The sequence below is a fragment of the Pieris brassicae genome, chromosome 7 (assembly GCF_905147105.1).
Source record: "Pieris brassicae chromosome 7, ilPieBrab1.1, whole genome shotgun sequence".
NCBI classification, from domain to species: domain Eukaryota; kingdom Metazoa; phylum Arthropoda; class Insecta; order Lepidoptera; family Pieridae; genus Pieris; species Pieris brassicae.
In genome coordinates, this window is record NC_059671.1 from 9,706,741 (window position 1) to 9,729,118 (window position 22,378).

At 33.8% G+C, this 22,378-nt stretch overlaps 3 protein-coding genes across 13 annotated transcripts in view; 2 read left to right on the plus strand and 1 right to left on the minus strand.

Annotated features, from left to right (window-relative positions):
- Positions 1 to 331: 331 nt before the first annotated feature.
- LOC123712616 (diphthine methyltransferase) lies at positions 332 to 9,369 on the plus strand. Of its 2 annotated transcripts, XM_045665821.1 has the most exons (7): positions 332 to 528; positions 704 to 892; positions 3,041 to 3,047; positions 3,573 to 3,708; positions 3,937 to 4,377; positions 7,603 to 7,735; positions 8,639 to 9,369. In XM_045665821.1, exons 2-7 carry the CDS (start codon positions 705 to 707, stop codon positions 8,964 to 8,966), a joined length of 1,233 nt encoding a protein of 410 aa, XP_045521777.1. In that variant the 5' UTR covers positions 332 to 528; position 704; the 3' UTR covers positions 8,967 to 9,369. The 2 variants fall into 2 exon arrangements, with proteins under 2 accessions (XP_045521777.1, XP_045521776.1); XM_045665820.1 differs by lacking the exons at positions 704 to 892; positions 3,041 to 3,047.
- LOC123712615 (serine/arginine repetitive matrix protein 1-like) lies at positions 9,175 to 20,123 on the minus strand. 5 transcript variants are annotated; one of them, XM_045665815.1, is made up of 9 exons: positions 20,062 to 20,123; positions 19,526 to 19,740; positions 18,586 to 18,720; positions 17,999 to 18,111; positions 15,305 to 15,387; positions 14,798 to 15,084; positions 13,724 to 14,659; positions 13,131 to 13,390; positions 9,175 to 13,061 (listed from the first exon to the last, which is right to left on the minus strand). In XM_045665815.1, the coding sequence occupies exons 2-9, from the start codon at positions 19,595 to 19,597 to the stop codon at positions 12,758 to 12,760; spliced, it is 2,190 nt and encodes a 729-aa protein (XP_045521771.1). In that variant the 5' UTR covers positions 19,598 to 19,740; positions 20,062 to 20,123; the 3' UTR covers positions 9,175 to 12,757. The 5 variants fall into 5 exon arrangements, with proteins under 5 accessions (XP_045521771.1, XP_045521772.1, XP_045521774.1 ...); XM_045665816.1 differs by having other exon boundaries at positions 19,889 to 20,092; XM_045665818.1 differs by having other exon boundaries at positions 18,586 to 18,714; positions 19,526 to 20,092.
- Positions 20,124 to 20,469: 346 nt separating this feature from the next.
- Positions 20,470 to 22,378, plus strand: part of LOC123712512 (trehalase-like) — a 29,076-nt gene continuing 27,167 nt past the window's right edge. For 4 of the 6 annotated variants that reach the window (XM_045665639.1, XM_045665640.1, XM_045665638.1 and 1 more), the window contains exons 1-3: positions 20,470 to 20,910; positions 21,015 to 21,242; positions 21,620 to 21,762. In XM_045665639.1, the coding sequence (XP_045521595.1) occupies positions 20,661 to 20,910; positions 21,015 to 21,242; positions 21,620 to 21,735 (594 nt within the window). In that variant the 5' untranslated portion in view covers positions 20,470 to 20,660 and the 3' untranslated portion in view covers positions 21,736 to 21,762. Of the gene's footprint in view, positions 20,911 to 21,014; positions 21,243 to 21,619; positions 21,763 to 22,062; positions 22,374 to 22,378 lie in introns of those variants that run through there. The other 2 variants (XM_045665637.1, XM_045665636.1) reach the window with 2 other exon arrangements.

Consider the following 22,378-nt stretch of genomic DNA (forward strand, 5'->3'; position numbering starts at 1 on the left):
TCATACTGTTTTACTAAAAATTGATTATTGTGCGATATCTTGATTTAATTTACTAAAAAACTTAACAGCACATTTAACAATATTTATTTTAATAAATTAACTCAAATTTAATTCAAAATATGAATAAAGATATTAAGTTAGTCCATTACGACACAAAGCAAAAAAATCTAATTATGCCTATATATCTTAATTTTACAAAATAATACTTGCAACACTTGGTATGATAAAAAAAATCCGTCTGAAAGACTTGTATCTCTTGTCATGCAATTGTGTAATTAATAAAAACATGTCAATTGTCATTATTTTCTGTCAATGATTTTTATCAATTGAATTACCTATTTAATAAAAAAAAACATTTCATTAAATTTATATATTTATCAAGCAACAACCTTACAATTATACTGTCCATGTTCTAAAAGTGGATCTGCGAAGTGCAAACTTCAAACCTGTTAACATTGTTGTCATTCAAATAACAAAACAATCAAAGAAAGATATCCAAATCGTCGGATCAAGAAAACAACTATTCGGGTATGTCCTAAATTAATGTTATATTACCTATAATACGTTTACGTTAAAGATATTTTGTTAATCGCGCGTGTAACCTCAGCTCAAGTGATGTGATATTTATTTGGTTGGTAAGTTAAGATCATATTACATTTATTTAGTCGGCGTCTTATTTATCATCGCTGTACTTGATTTCTAGGATGGAAGCTATGGACATCCAGGCAGTTGAGTCTAAACTAAGCGATGTTACTGTAACAGCTATACCTATGAATGGGAAAAGCAGCCATAAGGATTTAAGTCACGGGGGGAGTAGCCACGCGACTATATCTACTGTTCCTGCGTCGTCCCCGTCGTCAAATGGTAAAGATAAGGACAACAGTATGTCAAAGTATGCTCAATTACTAGCCGTGATTGAAGAAATGGGTAAAGAAGTAAGACCAAGTTACTCTGGTAGTCGTAGCTCCGCAGAACGGTTAAAAAGAGGTATTGTGCATGCTAGGATTCTGGTTAGAGAATGCCTCATTGAGACAGAGCGATCAGCAAGACAGTAGTCATTATTTGACATACCTCAGTCAATTTTACATACCTCAATTAGTTGGATAATGTCAGGTTTTTCGGTTTAAATGTGTGGAACAATAATATTGTTTCAAGTATAGCAAAAACATTATGGGTTCAATATGATTTTAAGATAAATGTTAGCTTAAATTTAACTTAATGTTCAGGGTACTTAGAAATTAAAGTATAAGTTTATATGAATATTATGAGTAAATACATAAATGTGCATTGTTGGTGATATAAAAAAACTGTGCTTACTCAGGCAAATTTATTTTATGTCAACTCTTTAACAAATATAAATCCTTTTTTAATTTCCAAGTTTGTAATTATTATAGTGACACAATCTAGAGGAGTTTGTATCTAAAAATGTCCACCAACAATGTGCAATATTCCATTTTTGTAAAGCTAAATTAAATTTATGGCATATACAATGGACAAACAGACATTATGTTTTAAAATGGGAATGATATGGTATACTTAAAAAATTCTATAAATATTTACTTATTGTAAATTAGATAAGATTTGGCAGTTGAGAAAAAAAAATTGGCTTACATGGATGAGATTTCTATGAATAATCACTAAAGTTGTTATCCCTTATTTGTAAAAAATAAATGACACTTGCACCATTTTAACTACAAACAACAACAAAAGAAAAGATTGTACATAATCTTTTCTCTTTGAACAGTGAACAAAATTTTATAGAGACGAGATACTACTTAATCAAAATAGTGTAATTAATAATTTAGTTTTTATAAGTAAGGGGCTTATATCTGAGTGCCATGAAAAGTTGTAACCATATGAGAGTATTTTATCAATAGTAAACAATTCTATGGTGGAATTTTGTGAATCCCTTAATTCACTGACATATTATTATCAAGTGTTAATTAAATGTCCATAGGGCTGTGATTGAAACATTTATTGTGAAAATCTACCTCAGACAAAAATATAAATACATTTTAGTGGTTGATATTAATTAAGAATTTAATGTTCTCGAAAATTACAGTACAATGATATTTAGTGGCTGTTAGTATTGTTATGTATGTCATAACAAGATTTCAAACCTCAGCTTAGAATTAGTTTGTAAGAAATGTGCTCATTCATTTGATAATTTTTATTTTTAAATAGAACTAAGTTGTACATAATTTAGTTTGTATTCAGGTATCAAAAAGCATTTAGCTACAACTAACATACTTTTCTGTTGGATAAAATGTTGATACGTAAATTGATAATATTTTAAAAATAATAATGGCATCCTGATGTCTGCTTTTCTTGGACTTTTTAAGAACTGTTAATTATCTAAGATTTGTAATAACACAGAGATGCCACTTCATGATTATTTATTGTAGCACTAGTCGTAAAATACCACAGATAATCACAAAATAAAGGTCCAACTGCCGTTGAAGTATACTTGATAGATATAAGTAGTGATAAGAAGATATATGAAGTAATTATGTTTAAGTTACCATTAATTAAGTACTTACCTAAAAGTAATGATTTGTGCAGTCCACTTTGATATTTTTATATTGTATTTTTTCATATATTCTTTTAACTATGGCAATGTTACGCATAAAACAGGACCCTATATTCAAATTGAGAAATTTACAAAGAACTAGTAGTAGAAGTAACAGCTTAATAGTTGTAGTCATGTAAAAACAGGTTATCCTATGAGTTTAATATTCTATTATATAATGATTAAATTAATAAAGAGTTTAATTGTTACACTTATCTGTAAAAAGATGCTGTCAATATGTTTGATTTTTAGTGATTTGAATTAAGAACACTTGTAGTTTAAACATGGAATTATGCTTTTAGTGATAATGTGGTTATCATTAAAATAAAAGATATTGAAAGCAGTGGATCAAATTTTTTTACACTTTATTGCTGCTATGTCATTTTCTCAATTTCAATGTTGGAAATTATTTCACTGTAATGTAAAAGTTCTCTAAAAAATGTAATTAGCAAGAGATGAACCATAAAATAGTACAAATGTTAGCGATTTAATTTGGTCTGAGAAAGACGATATAGATATATTGATATGTTTCAAATATAAGAATTAGTGTATACTGTATTTATTCATGTATGGACTTATTTTTATTATAAATAAATAAATAAATTAAGTAGTTTTATTTCAGATTCTATTCTTAAAATATGTTACAATTACTGTTTCGTTGACTATTCTTACATTTTGTAGTATGTGTACAAGTACAAGTGATTCTCTGCAGTTTCATCCTCATTAATTTGGTCATTGTATATCTAACATACTAGTATTGGAAGTTTTTAAATGATTTACTTTGTTTGCAATTATATAGAGTATGCACTTTCTGTATATTATGTAATTGTACTCTATGTTTCCTATTAAATATACATTACGTGTTAGACACTTGTGTATATCTGTTTCACTAATACCTTATTAGATGGTAGTATACTTCATATGCTTGTCTACTGGACTTGTAAGCTTGATTGAAGGGTCAAACCTCTAAAACAAAAAATTAATCTAGGATAAAATATTTTAGGCCACAATGTCATCTTGGAAAACTCTACACAAGTGGTGCACAAGTTATAGCGCAGATTCCGTAGAGTGGTGTCCTGTGGAGCCCTACACGGACATACTTGTGTGTGGGACCTACCAACTCGATAAAACCGATGAAGGTAAGATTTAACTTTTGTTGTTGGTTCTTCTGTTTTTTGTGTTAAAGTTATATTTTTCTTTTCGCGTATATATTTTAACCAGTACGGTGAGAGGACCGTCACCTTAGCACATACCTAGGTATCGTTGATGGTATTATCATTACAGTGAAGTTATTTTATTATTCTATAACAAAATTTGAGAACGATGGAAGCATTTGGTTAATGTGTATTGTATGTTTAAATTTTTAGATGGGTCTACTAAAAAGCAGAAAAGACTAGGAAGAATTTATTTATTCAAAGTCAGCGATGAAATGGATGAGATATGTCCAATACAAAGTATAGATACATCAGGGATTTTAGACCAAAAATGGAGCTATAATTGCATTGATGGTTATCCAGTCCTTGGTACTGTGACATCGGAGGGTAGTTTACATCTGTATCGATTGGTCAATTTAAAATTAGAACGTTGGCTCGAAGCTGTGATTGGTGAAAATGTTCTGGCGCTCTCACTTGATTGGTCGACGAATAAATATCATGGAAATGCAAGTATTATTGTTAGCGACTCGGCGGGAACTGTAACATTGTGGAAGGTAGATGATACTTTAGACAAAGTTGGTGAGTGGCAAGCTCATGGATATGAAGCTTGGATTGCTGCATTTAATTATTGGAATTCGGATGTGTTTTATACAGGTAAGGAAAATAGAATGTTCTAACATTGTAAGTAAATGCTGACTGTCTCATTACTTTTTATTAATTAGGTTAATATTTCATTAATAATTCAAGTTAATTTACTTTTATTAAACAAGAAAACGTATGTTAAGCCTCTTCCAGCCAGTCATGCAGGCGTTTTAAAGACGAGAAAAATAGATTTGGTAAATATTCTATATTTGCACACTAATTTATACTTACTTAACAATTTTTGAAAAAAAAAAATGCCCACCGACGGAACCTAGCCCCGCGCTTTGTTGTTTCCCACTTTCACCAATTAACGCCCGAGAGAACGCCGACATTTTATATTGTTGTACTACAGACCGAGCGGTTTCTTTGATTGGATAGCGCCTTAGAAGTTATATATATATTGTAATTATTAAATACAATAAGTATATATAAACTATAACGATATAAACTAACCATAGATAGAAATATTAATGATAACAATTTTAGAAACCCTAACCTAACCTAACCTAACTCAGTTTCTACAGACGCCCATTTGGTCCATTGTGCTTTTAGACTCGATTAAGCCAGCTTAGCTCCTCCCAGAAGGTCAGAACTTGGGCACTTCGCAGGCTTCACAAAGCGACCTCAATGCTCTGAGGTTTTCTGGCTGTAGGGAAGATACACCCACGAATTCCAGGACTACGTGGGTGACTGATTCCTATGCGCTGAAACATCCTCTGCACAAGGGACTGTCTGTCGCGCCAATACGTGATCTTTAAGGAGACAGTGACGTAATCCCTATCATTATTTTGAGATTAATTCTGTTGAGGCTTATAATTCGGTTTGTCTCTACGGGATACGGCTGGCAGTCCTCTTTTGGACTGTCTAAAATCCATGTTGTGCGACCAACGGTGATTTTGGGGTTCTGTGGATCTTTGGCGATTTCAGGGTCGCACTAGCGAGAACGTTTCAGCCGGCATCATTGCGGAATTTCTTTTTGCAAGCTCGTCCTTTTTGATGTGAAACATCTATAGCCGCACGTAAAACCGATTTCTGGCGTGGCGACGCGTGGCGACGCGTCGCCACACCGTACACACTACTGCATATAGACTGTATATATATATACCATCGTATATATATCGTATATATTGTAACAGTTAACAAACAAATTTATTGTGAAACATTCATTATTGATACTTATAATTTACAATTTTAGTAATATATTGAAATAACTAGCTAAGATTCTTGAGTTTACTAATATATTGAAGCCAATTAAAATTTACTAATGTTATGTCCAATACTTTTGTAACATACTTCAGTTACCATCGACCAATTGTCACAGTAATACCGTCCTCAGAGGCAACATCGAATATAACTATTACCGCAGTCACTGATTAAATTCGTAAATTTTTGTATTTAATGAAAATAAATGTTTATTCAATAAATAGTCATCGATATCTGGAAAAAAATCGTAATATTTTATTTTATCATTATGACATATTTAGTTCCTATCACAATATGTTCTTTTCTGCATATTACTTTTACAAAATAATGTCGATGTTTCACATCTGCCAGGCGTCCCGTGACGGCTCACATTTTTTTAAAAACTAATTGTATATTATTTTATTTATGCTCATTTCTGATATACCACATAAGGAATGCGTGATATAGTTAACAAAATTACTAATTTTCATTTGGATTTTAAAGTATAAAATAGATTGACATGTCTGTGAATATACTTTCGAAAAACGTGATGGGAGAATTTAATTTTAAATTCAAAATAAATAATACGTTAAAAATTGGATCCAACATAAAGCAACATATTGTATATTCTCTTTCTATCTTATTTGATTTCCAGAAAGAAAACTTTAAATACAATAAGCAGTAGTGTGTATATATTTTTTGTATTAAATATTAAACTGACGTGACGGACGTGACAGACATATAAACGTTTTAAATACAACAATTTTAATCTTAAAAATCATCGAATCATTCATTTATTTATTTATAGCCCATGCATGGCCAAATTTTAAACTAAAAGTAACATAAAACTAAAATAAAATAAAATTAAACTATTTACAAAATAATCATCAAATAAGTTCACGTTTGTGTCCCGCGCTGTTGTGCAGCCCAATTTATGCTCAGGAAGTTTGTGTATTTGTCCCGGTATCTGTGCATATATATAGTCACATATAGTTATATGTGTAGTCCAGCCATAAATTCTGTTACAAATGAAAATGCATTTTTTAAAATGAAGTAATGTAAAATTATTAGAATTCTGCTTCAAGAGACTTATTTGTCGCCGTGTCGTTTAGAGCAGGCCATGTCCTTTAAAACTGACCACAATTTGAAGTGTAAAGGGTTGAGTTCTGGGCTAGATGAGGGCCAGTCTTCAGCTCTTATAAAATCCGGAACGTTGGTTTCAACTTGGCTTTGGTAGTTCGTGTTCGTGACCCGTCGTGCAGTCTTGCTGGATATTTTTAAAAGTGTATTGCTGAGAAGTTTCACAACATGATCCAAGACTGTATGTTGATACACTTAAGCTGAAGTTTTCACTCCTTTTTCACAAAAATGTAGTTTTGTGACTCGTGTCTTATACACGCTCCACCAAACCATAACTGACGCACTATGATGACCACGTTGTACCTACCGACCACTTAAGCAGCTTCTTTAGAACTGTGAGCGTACATTTTATCACATTGCTTATTGTAGTGCTTTTCAATCGTGACAATTTTTTCATAGGTAAAGAGGATATGTGCTTTAATCTGTGTATCGCGACAGTAGGCGGTTTGATCGATCCACTCTCTTTAACTGTAAATATTTGTTTAAAGCATGTCCTGTATATCGACGACGCTTTATAATATTCGATAGAGTCCTAACAGTATCTTCATTTCTCGCTATAAGATATTTTTGCTTCCTAATGGGGTTTCGACGAATTCTGGCTTTAACTGCATTTGTAGTAGATAGTAACAGCACGCGGCCGCCCCGATCTGGTCTTCGATATACGAAGTGTTATTGTATCTGTTGATAGTACTATATACGAATCACTGCAATCCTATTCTTTAACACCCCATTCTATATTGTAATTTAATAATGAACACAAAAAAATGTGTGAAATCGCGCGGAATCGAAAAAAGTTTTTAAAATAATATGTGTTCCAAATTCAAAATAATTAAAATAAAAAAAAGTTTTTATGTAACATTATTTATGGCCAGATTAGTTATATATTGATAAATTATTATATATTTCTTATGTCAGGTGGCGATGACTGCGTGTTAAAATGTTTCGATCGTAAATCTCCAGACGCAGTATTGACAAACCGAAGCCACGAAGCTGGAGTTACAGCTATTCGGAGCCATGTTGACGTTGAACATCAATTACTTACGGGGAGGTAACTTACTGCCAACTTGGTTAAGTGTTTAGCGTGACCGCGGATCACGAGCTTTAATCCCGAGCGGGAAGAGCCCTTCGGCTTACCTAAGTCGCAGAAGTCTACTTGGGTCGTATCAGTGTAAGATTACAAAATTGGCCAATGACAATGGGGATTCGTAGTAGAATTCCTTCAAAATCGGTTCAGCGGTTGTATATAAATGATGTGAAGACGTATCTTCTAATCGTATGTCAATTATAAACTTTGAATTCTGGCGATGCATAAAGTGTAAAATAAATCAGTGGCGCTACAACCTTTTTAGGTAAGTATGTGATCAACCTTCTGTGCTTGACACGCCGTTGCCTGTTTTTTTGGTTCCAAGGCAAACCGGTTTCCTTCACCGTTCGGGCGAATGTGAAATGCGCACATAGAAACTACATTGGTGCACGGCTAGGGATCGAACCTACGATCTCAGGGATGAGAGTCGCACACTAAAGCCACTCTCTACTACTTGTATAAGGGAGCGTTCAAGTATTACGTCAGGAAATTTTTGGAGATTCTTGACCCCCCCATGAAACGCCGCCGTAACGTTTTCTGTATTCAATAGTTAAACGTTTCGTGACCACTCCCAGTGAGTCTTTAAACCTAAAACTTACCATTATGTGGTGTAATGTAAAATAATATTAACAAATACGCGTAATTCAATCCCCGCCCCGCACGTAACGTTTTACAAGAGGACCTCCCCCCCAAATTCGTTACGTACTTACGTTACTTGAACACTCCCTAAAGTTTAATGCGAAAAGTCTTAGTTCTCCGCTTATCTTCCTTTTAGAATATAAAGTACAGGAAGATTTACACAATATTATCCTGATAATAAGTATTTTTATCGGGCCTAAGATAGACACAAATATATATATTTTTTAGCTACGACGAAAAAGTACGTCTATGGGACGCTAGGCAGATGAAACGCTGTCTAACAGAAACAAATGTTGGCGGCGGCGTTTGGCGCCTTAAATGGCATCCAAATCGCAAAGGCGTCATTTTAGCCGCCTGTATGTATGGAGGTTTTCGGCTACTTCGAGCAGAAGAAACAATTGACATCCTCTATGAATATTTAGAACACGAGAGTATAGCCTACGGTGCGGATTGGAAATTCGAAAACAAAGAATTGTCTATGGTAGCCACGTGTTCTTTTTACGATTGTAATTTGCTTATCGGGAAAATTAATATTGACAATACTAAAATACTTTGATGGCATACAGTCAAAACTATTGCCATAATATATAAAAAATATTATTGTTATATTTTTTATTGTGAAAGAATTTATAAGAAAAAACCCCGCTTGTTAAAATAGATTTTATATATTTATAAAGGTGATTAAACGAATTAGCCAATGTAACAATAAACTTGTAAAAACAATTGTTTTCTATTTAAACGCGATTCTAAATAAAAATACTAAATCATTTTAAACATGTTGTATTTCAATTTGCTTATAATGTCATGATAAATATAATTTATAACAATTACATACTTAACGTAAATTTGCCGTAATTGTTTAAAAAATTACACCATTTACAATTATAAAGGCTTTGGAGTATCCGATATTGTTCGCATCTACGCGCCATCATGTCTGAATAAACTTTTAAAACACTAAACTGGCCTGATCATTCCTACTATAAATTTGTACCTTAATCTTTTCTACATCTATTCTAATTCACTGGAAAGTATGATTAGTTTACACCTCATTCCTGCTAAAATTCATTTAGTTAAAATTTTATTGAAGCTACTCAAAGCATAATATACAAATGCTTAAAAAATTTCGTTATCTTTTAAGGTTTTAATAGTGTAAACCGCCATGACCGGTAAATATATTTTTTCATTAGTGCAAAAATGCTCAGTTTAAATTTTATTGTTTCTGAGAATTTTCTATTCAAATCAATTATCTAATAAAAAATCTATATTGAAAAGATCCTCCTTAGTGACACGTGAGGTCTAACATGTTTAAAAATATGTATATTCCTGCATTTGCGATATTGCTGCGTTGTTTACTCTGTGAAGTCTCGATTTGTTAACGGGCAACACTGTTAAACAGTTTTCAGCCATACGCTAAAAAACTGTCTTTACAATGTGATAAAAAGTATACAGTTAGATAGTCTTACAAGAATATTTTGGCAATTGAAAGAGTTATAAGCATTGCGCAAAGAATACTGAATCTTCGGTATTAAAAAAGAGTTACCTATTATCACATGAGTTTCGATTCCTATCACGTGCCAAAATAAACTTGTAACACTGCTGCATTTAAGTATTTCTTCGAGCTTTTAATGACTTAAGATAAATCATACATTAGTTCCATCCCTTAAAGAAATTAAAAATTGGCGACTAGTTTGGTAGCTGATGGCAACAATGTCCTTTATTGTTAGATACAATTAATATATCTTTACATATTTTTCTTTCTAGAACATGCGTAGGTTTACAATAAACGCGATAGCGTATACTAAGGCAAATTTCATTCAATTTTTTTTGTGTTAGTGATTATGTATTCTGAAAGATGACAGTGACAGAACACATATAAGGCATATAGAACGTTTATGGGTAAAGCTTAAAGTCAATTTAAATATCACGTGTGTCGAAATATGTATTTGACATACAGAAGTTGTTTAGTTTGTCTTGACTCTGAATCTTACCCATACATGTTATTTTGTTTAATTCATCGTAATTGTTCTTTAATTTTAAACATCATGTCCTAGTTTGTCAAAATAAATATTTTCGATTTATGAAGTCAACACAGAAACTGATAAAATACACCATCACATTTATTGTAAACCCATTAGAGCAACCAATTTAAATTGGTTGGTATAATTTTAATTAACAATAAAATCGCGCGCGACGTTTCCCTAGCTCGATTTTTACTTAATTTATGGATAGTTCTAGTAAATACTGTCTTCAGATTTCTTTACATATTGTAATAAAACTATTTATCTAAAACTGTATTGGTTTTAAAACGAATAATACATTTTCTATATGAATGACTTATGGAAACATAACAATCATTAGCGTGAAATAAAGGGGCGAGAACATGCACTAACGTCACGATAGAAAAATTTTGGTATATTAACTATCAAAAATTTTAAAATTTTAAAACAAGAAGCGGTCCTTTATTCTTTTAATTCTACTATATCGTGAATCCGACAAATTTGAATTTTTTTCTCCGGTACTCATCATAATAGCAGTTGATATTTATATATAACAATAAATTTTACTGAAGTATATAGTAAGTATATACAAAGCCTGTCGTATTTGACACAAAAAGTGATTTGATATTAAATTAATAAAAAAAATGATTACTTGAGATGATTTTCATGTGGTCATGTTATAACACCAAATATTATGCTTTGTTTGTGAAACTAATAGGTAACTATTAACTAAACACAGTTTTGATAGAGTAAATAGTTTTATTCCATATGTAACATTGGCGTTTATGCCTATACAATATAAAGTACAGTCTAAAAACTATACAGGTGTCTATGTGTCATAGTACTATTTTATTCATAAGTAAAAAAACTGGCAACATTTTCAAGTATGACCTTACTGCCAAGACAAACAACTAACATTTGTCAAAGTATTGTCATACTAAGGACATTTCATTTTCTTTATTCTATTAAAACTGATGAAATCTTTCATTCAATACACAATTCTCACAATAAAAATGTTGTTCAACTGTATTATATTGTATTAAAATTTTACTTTATTTTTGTTTAAATTCATCTCCATCCACCTGTATAGAATTTTCCTATGAGGCTTTAACTGTACAATATATAGTACAGTTTACCTACAACTAATAAATGGTGTTCTGATGCTACAACTGATATATACATTACACTATATATACAATCCCATGACTTATGTACAGTGATGCTGCAATTCATAAATTACTTCTAAAACTTTATAACAAAGTATATATCTACAATTATCTATACTAAATATATTATGTACTTGGTATGTTATACCGCCAGTGATACTTCCAAATTTGACTCTTACTTCTATATAAACTGTATTAAGTTTTCGTCACCATAATACAACATACTTAAAAAACCAAGATCCATAATTGTTACGACAAATTCATATCACAAAAATATAGAAAATGCATTTAAGCATTTGGCATCAGAACACCTCTGGTTATATTAATTTTATTCTCTATCTCAGTAAGAATTATTTGGCAAAATTACTCAAATGAAACATGATTGACATTTTATCAGAGATTCCAATTTCAGATACAAAAGTATTTAAAGAATTTGAAACCATTAAAAGCGATTGAGTATTGACAGCTCAATAAAATACTGTAAATTTTATACAAAATTGTAATAATTCAATAAACGAATTGAATTTTTAATCGCATCCACTCCATGTGATCTATCACCCGTTACAAATAATTTGTGCTAAAATACTAAATCGCACAAGCTACTAATTAAGATTCAAGAATATTCCATAGAAACCAATGATAGAATAAAGGGATTAGGCGTTCGGAAGTTAATTTTTGGTCCCTTGAAACAAGAACCGAGTTTTTATACTATATAAGTTGGATTATTACGGTAACTGAAGCATGACTGTCACACAGGTACAGGGAGACCGTTTGTAGGTGAAATGAATGCATTACAGACCACAATACATACAAATTAGGTCTTTAAGACCTACAATACATTTAGTTAGGTTCATTAAAAAAATTGTTATTGATAAGGTCCATCAGCCTAAATTCAAGATTTCGTTCTACAAGGTCAATGATAATTTCCATTTGTCATTACATTCAAAAAACTGATGTCCCCTAATCCAGGTGGGGACAGGCATATCTGTTCTCTTTTCTTATCAGGCAAGTTCACACTCGGGCTTCAATACAAACTGAAAGACTTGTGGGTACCCTATGGCCAAAACCCAAACAAGTGCATGTCTAACCAATCTCAAGTTTAAACAGTCACCAAAATTGGTCTCAATCACTTCACAAACACTTTCATAATCACTGGTGTAACACTATCACTATTAGGCAGTGTGCTAAGCGTGTCGAGGACAGACAGCCTTGAAGTTCTCATCGTCCAACTGCCACTTGTTTGTGCGAGCACAGGGCAAGTGAGCCCTAGCACGGCAAGTTCTGGTCGCGCAGGCTATCGGCGCTCCGGACGTGGAGCAATGCGCGCACTTTGAGGCCCGAGAGCCCCAAACGGCTTGCGCGAGGCCCCAAATTCGGGCACCGATGGCAACGAGCCCTGGGGCCCATACGGCACACGCTTCGTGGAACCAAACTTCTGCCCCCGCTTCCACGCTAGGGAAACGGTTTTGTGATAATTCGTCAAGCGATCTGAAATACAGGTTACCAAATAAATATTTTGACAATATTTTAAACCTCCAAATAATATAAAAATCTTACCTAAATTCATCACAGGTGGTGTCAACCGTATAGGGTCCGAATAGGTCTCCTAGGCCAGCGTGGTGCGGTCCTCTCTCACAAAAGGCACAAAGCCACGAGGCATCAGGAGTACTGGCGTCGTATCTCAGTCCCAAAGTACTCGCGTGAAGTCCGCGAGCTTTGAGCCCGTTCCTCCATTCGTCCGCCGTACGTCTGTCGTCTTCCGTCGCCGTTGCGTTAACCACTGCTACTGATACTGGGGAGTCTCGTGGCCCTACGATCTGAAATTAGATTTGTATCGCTGTTTATGTGATAGGACTTAACTTAGCAATACTAAGTTAACATAGCTTTTACACATTAAGAAAACACTTTTTAACTGGATTGAAGCTATGTATTATTATTATAAACTTATAATTACCGTGACCACGCACGCTGTAAAGCACGCGAAACGTCGGAAAAATTTAAATTAAAAATTATGTAAATAATTATAAGTTTATAATAATAATACATAGCTTCAATCCAGTTAAAAAGTGTTTTCTTATGGACTTAACTTGTATTATAATAAAAGGTTATTTAAATAAACTAAATTGGTCTTTTTGTTATTATTAGCTAACCTGAATGTAAGGCCCTCTTGACCGGCTGGAACTGGCATTACTTCCCGAGTCATACGCGTCCTTCAAAGCCTCTTTCTTACTTGTCCCCTTTTTCCTCGCTACCTTCCTTCTTGGCCCTTCATCCCCCGTCGATCGCCTGCTAGACCGCTTAGAGGCCTTTTTCTCGCCTTTCGTGGGTGCAGATTTCCGTCTTTTCTTCGGTTTGGCGTTGGCCTTTTCCTCGGCTTTGGATTTAGTAGGTTCCTCAATACCACCAAACATTTTCTCCATTTGATTCTCGACTTCCACGAACGCCGATGTGGGTTCCGCCATCTTCGTTTCGCTGGCTTCGGGTTCGGCCGGTTTGGCTTCGGAGGGTGATTCCACTGGAACGTTCGTGGATTCAGAGTTTGTTCTGGCGCTCCTACGTCTAGGTGCAGCTGCCGTCGGAGGCGGTTCTATTTCTTCTTTCTGCGGTGGCGATTTTTCTTTTTGTTCTTTTGGCGACTTCGGCGGTGATTTAGGTGGAGACTTTGGGGGTGTTTTTACTGGCGATTTCTCCGGTTCGGGACTAGCTAGGACACTTTTGAGTTTGTCAATAGTGATGGGCGTTTCTGGTTCCGGGAATGGTTCAGTGGGGATATCTCTTCGTTCCGTGTTGGCTATCAGGGCTGCGATATCGTCTATTGTTTCTGAGGAATCTGCGCGGGTTTTTCTTTTCGCGTGTGGTTCTGGCATTTCGGGGGTGGGCGGTTTGTCCGGTCTGTCTTGTTTATCCTGTTTGTCTGGTTCATTTTGTTTTACAGGTTTCTCGGGCCCGTTGTGAGTGTCTCCATTTTGTACGGGCAAAGGACGTGGCATATCCGATGGCGGAGGTGGAATGGGTACTCGTATCGTGCGTTCTGGTTTCCTTTTCCGCTTTGAACCTGGAGGAGCTCCACAGGAGTCGGCTGAATCCTGAAAAATCCGAAACATAAATTGTTAAAGTTTGTAATTAATATGAGAATGATTTGGATGGATCCCGTTTTTTAAGAGGATTCATAAAGAAACACTAACCCAAAGTGAAATATATTTGGGAATAATAATTAGATATACCTCATTAGAAGACGGGGGCGAAGGCGTAGGGGCCGCCCTAGAATGCACAATCACAGAATGAGGCGACGAAGGGGCAGGGGCAGACAATCTCTCCAGAAGAGCATCAACCCTCGCGTGCGACGGACGTGGCGCTGCGCGGGCTATAAGGCTGTTTATTGTTGGAGCATCTCGCACGGATAGGGCTGGGGCATGGGGCGACCCGTTGGCCCCACGAGAACCCACCGTCAAGTCCACGCCTCCACGGGCGTATGCTAATAATTCTTCTGCCCGGACAAGTTTTTCTGAAACTGTATATTATTCTTTAAGAATATATATGTATGATTAATTACTTTAAAATTAAACGCTATATTATTCAATAATTACAATTTTAAAAAATTAAACTATGTTATATACTTATTAAACACTGGTATGATATATCGATAAACAGTAAATGTACAAATATAAGTATGAAGTAAATCATTAATATGTTAAAAATGCCAAACCAACCTTTTGATATGGAATATTTACCTCGCCCAGGACCCAAATGTGGATACAAGTCAGCTGGAGGTAGCCCCGATCCAGCCTTCACATCACCGGGTGATGGAGTGTGTCTGTAATTATTAGCAGGACCTCAGTAAGGGTAGGGAAGATAATTTGATTTCTACATATTATTATAAAAAATAATGCCTTATTCCATTATCCTGATTAAAAAGGAAGAATTAGGAATGGACAAAATGACTACTCTATCTTTTCCTATGTACTTTTGGTATCTCTCTGACTTGCCATAATTGTACCTAATTATTGGGATTCAGGAACGTGGCTCAATGACTCCAATAATTTTTTGACGTACGGCAGTCAGATATATCACCAAGTCTCGTTTATTTGTCGTTTAAGAGTGAAATTCGGAGTACCGATGGAAGTATGATTGTTTTTTCATATAGACAATTTCATTTTTGTAATAAATTTGCAATAATTCCTCCAAAGCACAAGTAATTATTGTATAAAAGAGTTTCTAACCAACTCTAGGTAGATATTACGATTGGAAAATACAGATTATTTAAATAAAGTTGTTATTAAACATACCTAAATAAATTATAACTATCCCAAACAGCTAAGTACACACGATAATGACGACATCATTTTAATGTATTTACTAAAGAAAAAATATTGCAAATAGGTAAAAATTTTGCTTTTATATACGTTTAATCGATAAAGTCGAATAATAAATTTATTTGTTTTGATGACTCGCACGCTGCAGCCACTAGGTCATTGCTCACACATTAATGAAAGCTTAGTAAAAAGGTAAAATTTCTAGTACAATGTCTCGATTGTACGTAAATAACGTATTTATTGTTATACGTGGTTAGACACGTACAAAACTCTATTAAGTATTCTTTAATATCAACACCTATAAAACCATTGTGTATGTCCTAATGGGAATCATAGTTGCAGGGGTATAGATGAACAATTTACCTACATAGGTACAAACGTAATGATTTATACGACATCTTTGCCATTATTTTGACGAAGCCCATATAGACTGCAAGCTTATAAATTTGACGAATACTTAAAAGATCCTAGCCCTTGGGATTGATTTGCTCCAGTTCAAATAATTTGTATGAATCAAAACTTGTCGATTAAAAAGAGTGGCAGAGATTTTCTTGCCCGCTCTACGCCCTTGACTTGCGAACTGGTAGTAAATGTAAATTTACAATTGATTTAACTTCTTTTTGGCGTTCATAAGCGAACTTGTTTACCTATATGAATAAACATATTTTGAGTTTGCAGTTATTTGAATTACCGTAAAAAATACGAAATATTTTATAAATTTAAAAAGGCATTAAATATACACATTCTGAGCACAGAAAGCACATTATCATCTAAAAAATGTGTTTGTTTAGGTGAATAAAGTTGAATCTTAAAGTTAAAACATTAAATTAAGTTGTTAACTTTTAGCGCTCTGGGATTGTTACAATTGTAACATGCGTACTCGAGACATGATAAAGAGCGTACCAAGTCAATGCCGGTAACGCACTTGCGAATCTGGCACTGGAGTGCTCATGGGCGGTGATATCACTTAACAAATAAGCCTCCAGCTCTTCCATTTGCTTATGTTGCGATAATCCATGACTCCTACTTTTTAGTCAAGGTCAGCGATGGGCAAGGTACGGCCCGCGAAAATATTTAATCCGGCCCGAAGGTCTATGAGCATGGATAGTATGTGGCCCGGTATAATTCCGTTTTGCCAGTCGAGAATAAAGAGCAGATTCTATTTGTATTGTTTTTATAGTATTATAATTAAAAGCTTTAACAACAATTTATTTTTTTAATAATTTTGGCCTTCCTCTAGAATTTTTTAAACTTTGTGGCCCGCCATTAAAAAAGTTTGTCCACCACTGGTCAAGGTCAACAACTGTCTACAGGTGCAAGCAATTCCAATTTGTAAACAAAACAACGAATTTCTTCGAAAATTCGTCTACATGATGCTGATAGTCGAGTTTATTGCGGTCTCGGATAATTCTAGCAATTTAAAAGTACTTTATTTCTCAATTGTCGTCGTTATTGAGAGTAAGTGTAATGATATGTAGAGTGTATCATTGTATGGAAGACAAGCTAAACCAATCAGAGCCAACTGTAGGGAGTTCGGCGTTAAGGCCCTATTCCAGCACGAATTGCTGTGTTAGTTATGGGGTGGACTGCGGTACGCAATGGTGAGCTGCAGCACTGAGGCGCACCGGCACGTAATAACAATTACTTATGTAAAACATTAAGTTAATATAATTTTATCATTTTTTTTTCTGAAATGGACTTGCGATACAATATACATTTTCGTCATAAAATGAATTCAAAGTGTCAAAAATTGGCTGTTTGATTTTTTTTTCTATCGAGCGAAGTTATTTAAACCGTGTATCGATCTTTCAAAATGAATACATAAACTACTCGACTCCACCATATATTTCCATTCGGCATACTACAAGAAACGATGACAAAAAATGGAAAGAAACAATGTGCCTTTTTGTAGTTGTGCAATCTTAAATCGAGGGACGATACATGTAGTTTACATTTTTTTTATATTATGGCAATAGTTTTGACTTTATGCCAGTTTCAAGTAAAAGGTTGGGAAACTACACGCGAGAAAAAATAAACAAAGACATCAAAAGTAAACAAAGGGATAAACTAGTTAAAAACAAAATATGTACATTAGTTTACACTTTACATTACCTCATGAGATGTTTGTCCGGCGGCGTAGGGGTATGCCGGTAGAGGTCGGGCGGCGTCGCCGTGTGTCGAAATACCGCGTTGCCGCCCGCTTTCATTGCCTGCAATTGTATCATCTACTATATTTATTTATTTAACTGACAGCTTATGACATTATTGCCTTAATAGCTAAGAGGAATAAGTTTAATTGAGGTAAAATTTTAAATAGCTAAAACACTTTACTATCATCACTATATAGACTGGTTATTTCAAATATTATTGGCCTTTTTTTGTTTTCTCCTCTTTCTTGTCTCATGACCATATTTGTTGGCGATATGCTTACAGTAAATGGCTTTGTGTCGATCACAGATATTTTAATAAAATATTATTACTTATACATGAAAATGTTTCATCAAGGTTAACACAATAGCAATTATATTTCTATAAATAATCTTTCACTGCAAGAACCTGAACAACTTTGTATGATTTCCATTCTGAAATAGAAATTGTATTATCCGAAATCATGGTGTTTCTAAGACATGAAGGCAGATGGCTTTTCATCAGTTAGTAGATTTAGAGTATGATATTAATATACAAAAAATGGCACTCACTTGAAGAGGATCAGGGGGTGAGGGCGCCGGTACATGATAGAGATGGGGAGGCGGAGTGGGTGTGTGCCATGTGACACCCCTTTCAGAAGCCATGTGCGCTTGAGGCGCGCGCGCCAGCAGGTTCGCCACCTGTAACTGATAAAAAATGTTTCTAAAAACAATCCAAAAGGAGGCATGAGACCTAAAAGGTTTAAGATCTAGACTTTAGATCTAAGTACGGTTCACATATATTAAATCCAATGTTTTTGACATACTTAGTACTTAGTTTTGACTATAAATCTTACCTAGACTATTAGTTAAGCCACTTTTATGTGTAGGATAGGCTTCTTACCGTAACTAAAATTTTTGTCGAAGGCCCTGAATTTATGGTAATGATTCCAGCAATAAAATGAACATGTTATAAGAAATAATAAAATATTATTTTTATTTTTTTAACAGTTGAGCTTATTTTTTTTGAAATAAGGATTTCGTCTAGCTAATTTAATTATATAATTCCCTTTATTAGCATATATATTTACAAAAAATACTGTCTGTGAATAATATATAATTTATTTATCATTAATATATACTGCACATTAACTGCTTATAAGATATAGTGTTTATTTATGAAGCAATCAGAATAAAAAATAAAAAATTGTCTTTAGTGGTTGTAAAATTAATCAAAATATAATGTAAATAACTTTTATCTAATTTTTAGGTTTATACTTGTGCTAATAATGGCAACATTAAAGATAATTAAGTAGAGCAAAAGTGTCAACACGAATATTACAAACAGCTGATTATTGTACCTACCTATTGCACACATATTGCATTGATGCATAATATTAAAGAACAACAAACACTTTTCAACAATGTTTCCCTATCATCCTTTGATATAGATGTAATCAATTAACTTTAGAACAATAGGTTACAGCAAAAAACAATATTATACTTTGACCACCTGTAAAGGACTCCAACTGGATCCTAGTTGCGACTGCCTCCCATTTGGGTTATGTTGCGAGCCACCGGACATCCTGTGCAAAGTCCTGGAGGCACTATAACGACGTATTCAACTCCTATTGTACACCACACTCCTTCAGTCCACCATAATGATACCGGCGAGTTACAAGCCCTCACTCGCGTAACTGCGATTCCTTACGACGTGTACAGAAAATTCTGAAATGTTTTCATCGACACACGCTTGTCACAAAATGCACCAACATCAGTTATAATCGTTGCATTATAATAAATACTCTAATTTATTGTTTTCGTCACGTTATTTTCATATATATCACATCGAGTTCGAGCGAAGTATGGTACTCACGGATGTGATGCTCACTTCGCGTGACATTTTGAACGCGTTTAGTGTTTTAAAATATGCCCTAGAGGTTACTTTAAGGATTTGTTATTGAATTTCATTTTATTCACTATCATACCACTTCACGTGTAATCTCAAAAACTATTAAATATTACAGGAAAACTGAAAACTTCACAAACCTTAGCACAAGATTCAATCGCAACAATGGTGGCCGATTTGGATTTCAAAAGCTTGTTTAGCGCCATCTCCTGAAAATTGCAAAGTTGTTTCAAATCGTATATGTCGGTAAAACAGGTTAACGGAAATGGTGTTTCTCTATATTAAATGTCTTTGATTTCTTGACACAGTCATTATACGATGTCTAACTTTATTAAGGTGAAAAAATAGAGACGATATTAGTAAATATTAAATTTTGCCCCTATTTCTATATTTCATGCTCGTTAGTTTATTTGTATTAATGAAAAATACAAATGATTTTTTGCAATAGCAATCATACTAAAACAAAGCAAAAACATTGTTAATCTATATTGGTTTCTGCACCAAATAGACAAGAATCTAGCGTTTCCATAAAAAAAATCGTTTCCATGGCTACGTTTGACATACTTAAACAGATCAAAATAACGGCGGGTTGCATGAAAGTATTTAATGCGCCCTAATAAATTTAAAATGTTTTGAGCCTTTTTGAGTATTAAATAGAAAATATTAAGCAATATAACTAGAAATTCCGGCAATACTATATATTTACTTTATTAAAAATATAATTACGACATAATTAGTAATGAAGAATTCTGAAGTTACCAAGTTTCTAGTATCTTTCAATGGTCAAATAGAACATATTATATTCCCTGCAGGTGTTTTTGATAATCAACTGTATATACAATATGATATTGTGTGGGGTCCAGATTGGGACCCTGTATCCGGAATGTGTTCTGGAACCAGTCAACTTGCAACATCTGGAAGTGATCCTGAGAAAGTAATATTTAATTTGCCATTAGATATTGTATTTGGCAGTACCAATGTATATGGTTGTAAGTATTGTTCCCATTTGAAAAATGTATTTTAAGCAAAGTATTTTAATTACCTATAGGTTTTAAAATATCTATATATATATTAATAAAAAAATATATTTCAGGGCCCCAATTAATTGTGACAGTGAGAGCTAAGAGTTTCTTCATGGGTGACACTCTCCGAGGATATGCTGTCTTTTTACTACCACCAATAACTGGATCCCATGAGTTAAAATCATCCATAATACGTCCTCGTTCATCAACAGTTTTGGGAGAATGGTTATCATGGCTGACAGGGAGACATCCTGAATTGGCTGACCCAAAAATGTTAGCAAATGGAAAAGATAACTATTGTGAGATTCTTTCTAAAGTACAATTTGACTGTTAATAAGGAACTATTGAGTAAGCACTATGATTGATGAGATTCTGGGTTAAATTAGCAAATTATAATTGTTTTACTTTGATTGGCACATAGGGTTAATCACACCTTGAAGAATAATTATTAGAACAGATGTATAGATATAGTATGCTTGTTGTATGTTGCATATTGTACCAATGTTTTGTCTTGTCATTATTAAAAAAAATATGATAATAAAATGCAGTTGCCTCTTGCTGATTTTGCTATCAAAAAGGGACAGATTGTATGCATTACATACATTTAATAAACACTAGTAAAAAGATAAATTTATTACATAATTAACAATAAGAATAACAATTGTTTTAATTGCAGTATTGCGGACAGACTCATATGGAAGTGTTACATTGAAAATGTCAATGCTGTCAAAGGATTTAAGGAAACTTGGTTATGACAATCAGCCACCAACTTGGAAAAATAATGCTGCTTAACATCTACACTTTGGACCTCCATATTAGGTGAGAACCTATCTAAATCTATATATTATACCTTCTTATGTACATATTATAAAAGCAAAACTTACAAACTGTTTATTTATTAAAGTACACCACATCATATATATTACTTGTTCTACAGTAAAGGTTTTGAATACATGACAATTACGGTGAGCATAAATTTTATAAAAAAAAAAAATTATATTATATAGAGATAGACTTGAATATATATACTTAAAACCATACAAGGTTAGAGGCTCCGGTGGCACTCTCGGATTCTTGTCTCATACTGCATCCTGGTTACATTTAAAACTATTGTTGCAGTACACAGTACATAGGAAATGGGCATACATTCTTCCATTTACTCCGCGTCTTCTTAACCTGGATTTTTCCCTCTCTCGTTCTGCTGCCTCCTTTTGTAGCATTACTCCTCCAACATTTTCGCCACACCCCAAGCAGTTCGGTGTTGGCTGTTGCGGAACGATGTCATGCATTTACGACCTGACATCCTAGACAAAATACAAGATCACGAAACAGATACTTCAAATTATTATCAAATCAAAAGGCCTCTGTAGTGCCACTAATTTAAACCACATTTTTTTTGTATAATTTGTAAGAATTTGTAATCGACAAGCCGCGC

Coding starts and splice junctions, on each gene's coding strand:
- LOC123712616 (XM_045665821.1), top strand. CDS start 705: ATGGAAGCTATGGACATCCAGGCAGTTGAGTCTAAACTAAGCGATGTT. Junction 3,709..3,936: donor ACTCGATAAAACCGATGAAG/GTAAGATTTAAC, acceptor TTAAATTTTTAG/ATGGGTCTACTAAAAAGCAG. Junction 4,378..7,602: donor TTCGGATGTGTTTTATACAG/GTAAGGAAAATA, acceptor TTCTTATGTCAG/GTGGCGATGACTGCGTGTTA.
- LOC123712615 (XM_045665815.1), bottom strand. CDS start 19,597: ATGTCCGGTGGCTCGCAACATAACCCAAATGGGAGGCAGTCGCAACTA. Junction 15,388..17,998: donor CCGGACAAACATCTCATGAG/GTAATGTAAAGT, acceptor TAATAATTACAG/ACACACTCCATCACCCGGTG. Junction 13,062..13,130: donor ACCACCTGTGATGAATTTAG/GTAAGATTTTTA, acceptor CCTGTATTTCAG/ATCGCTTGACGAATTATCAC.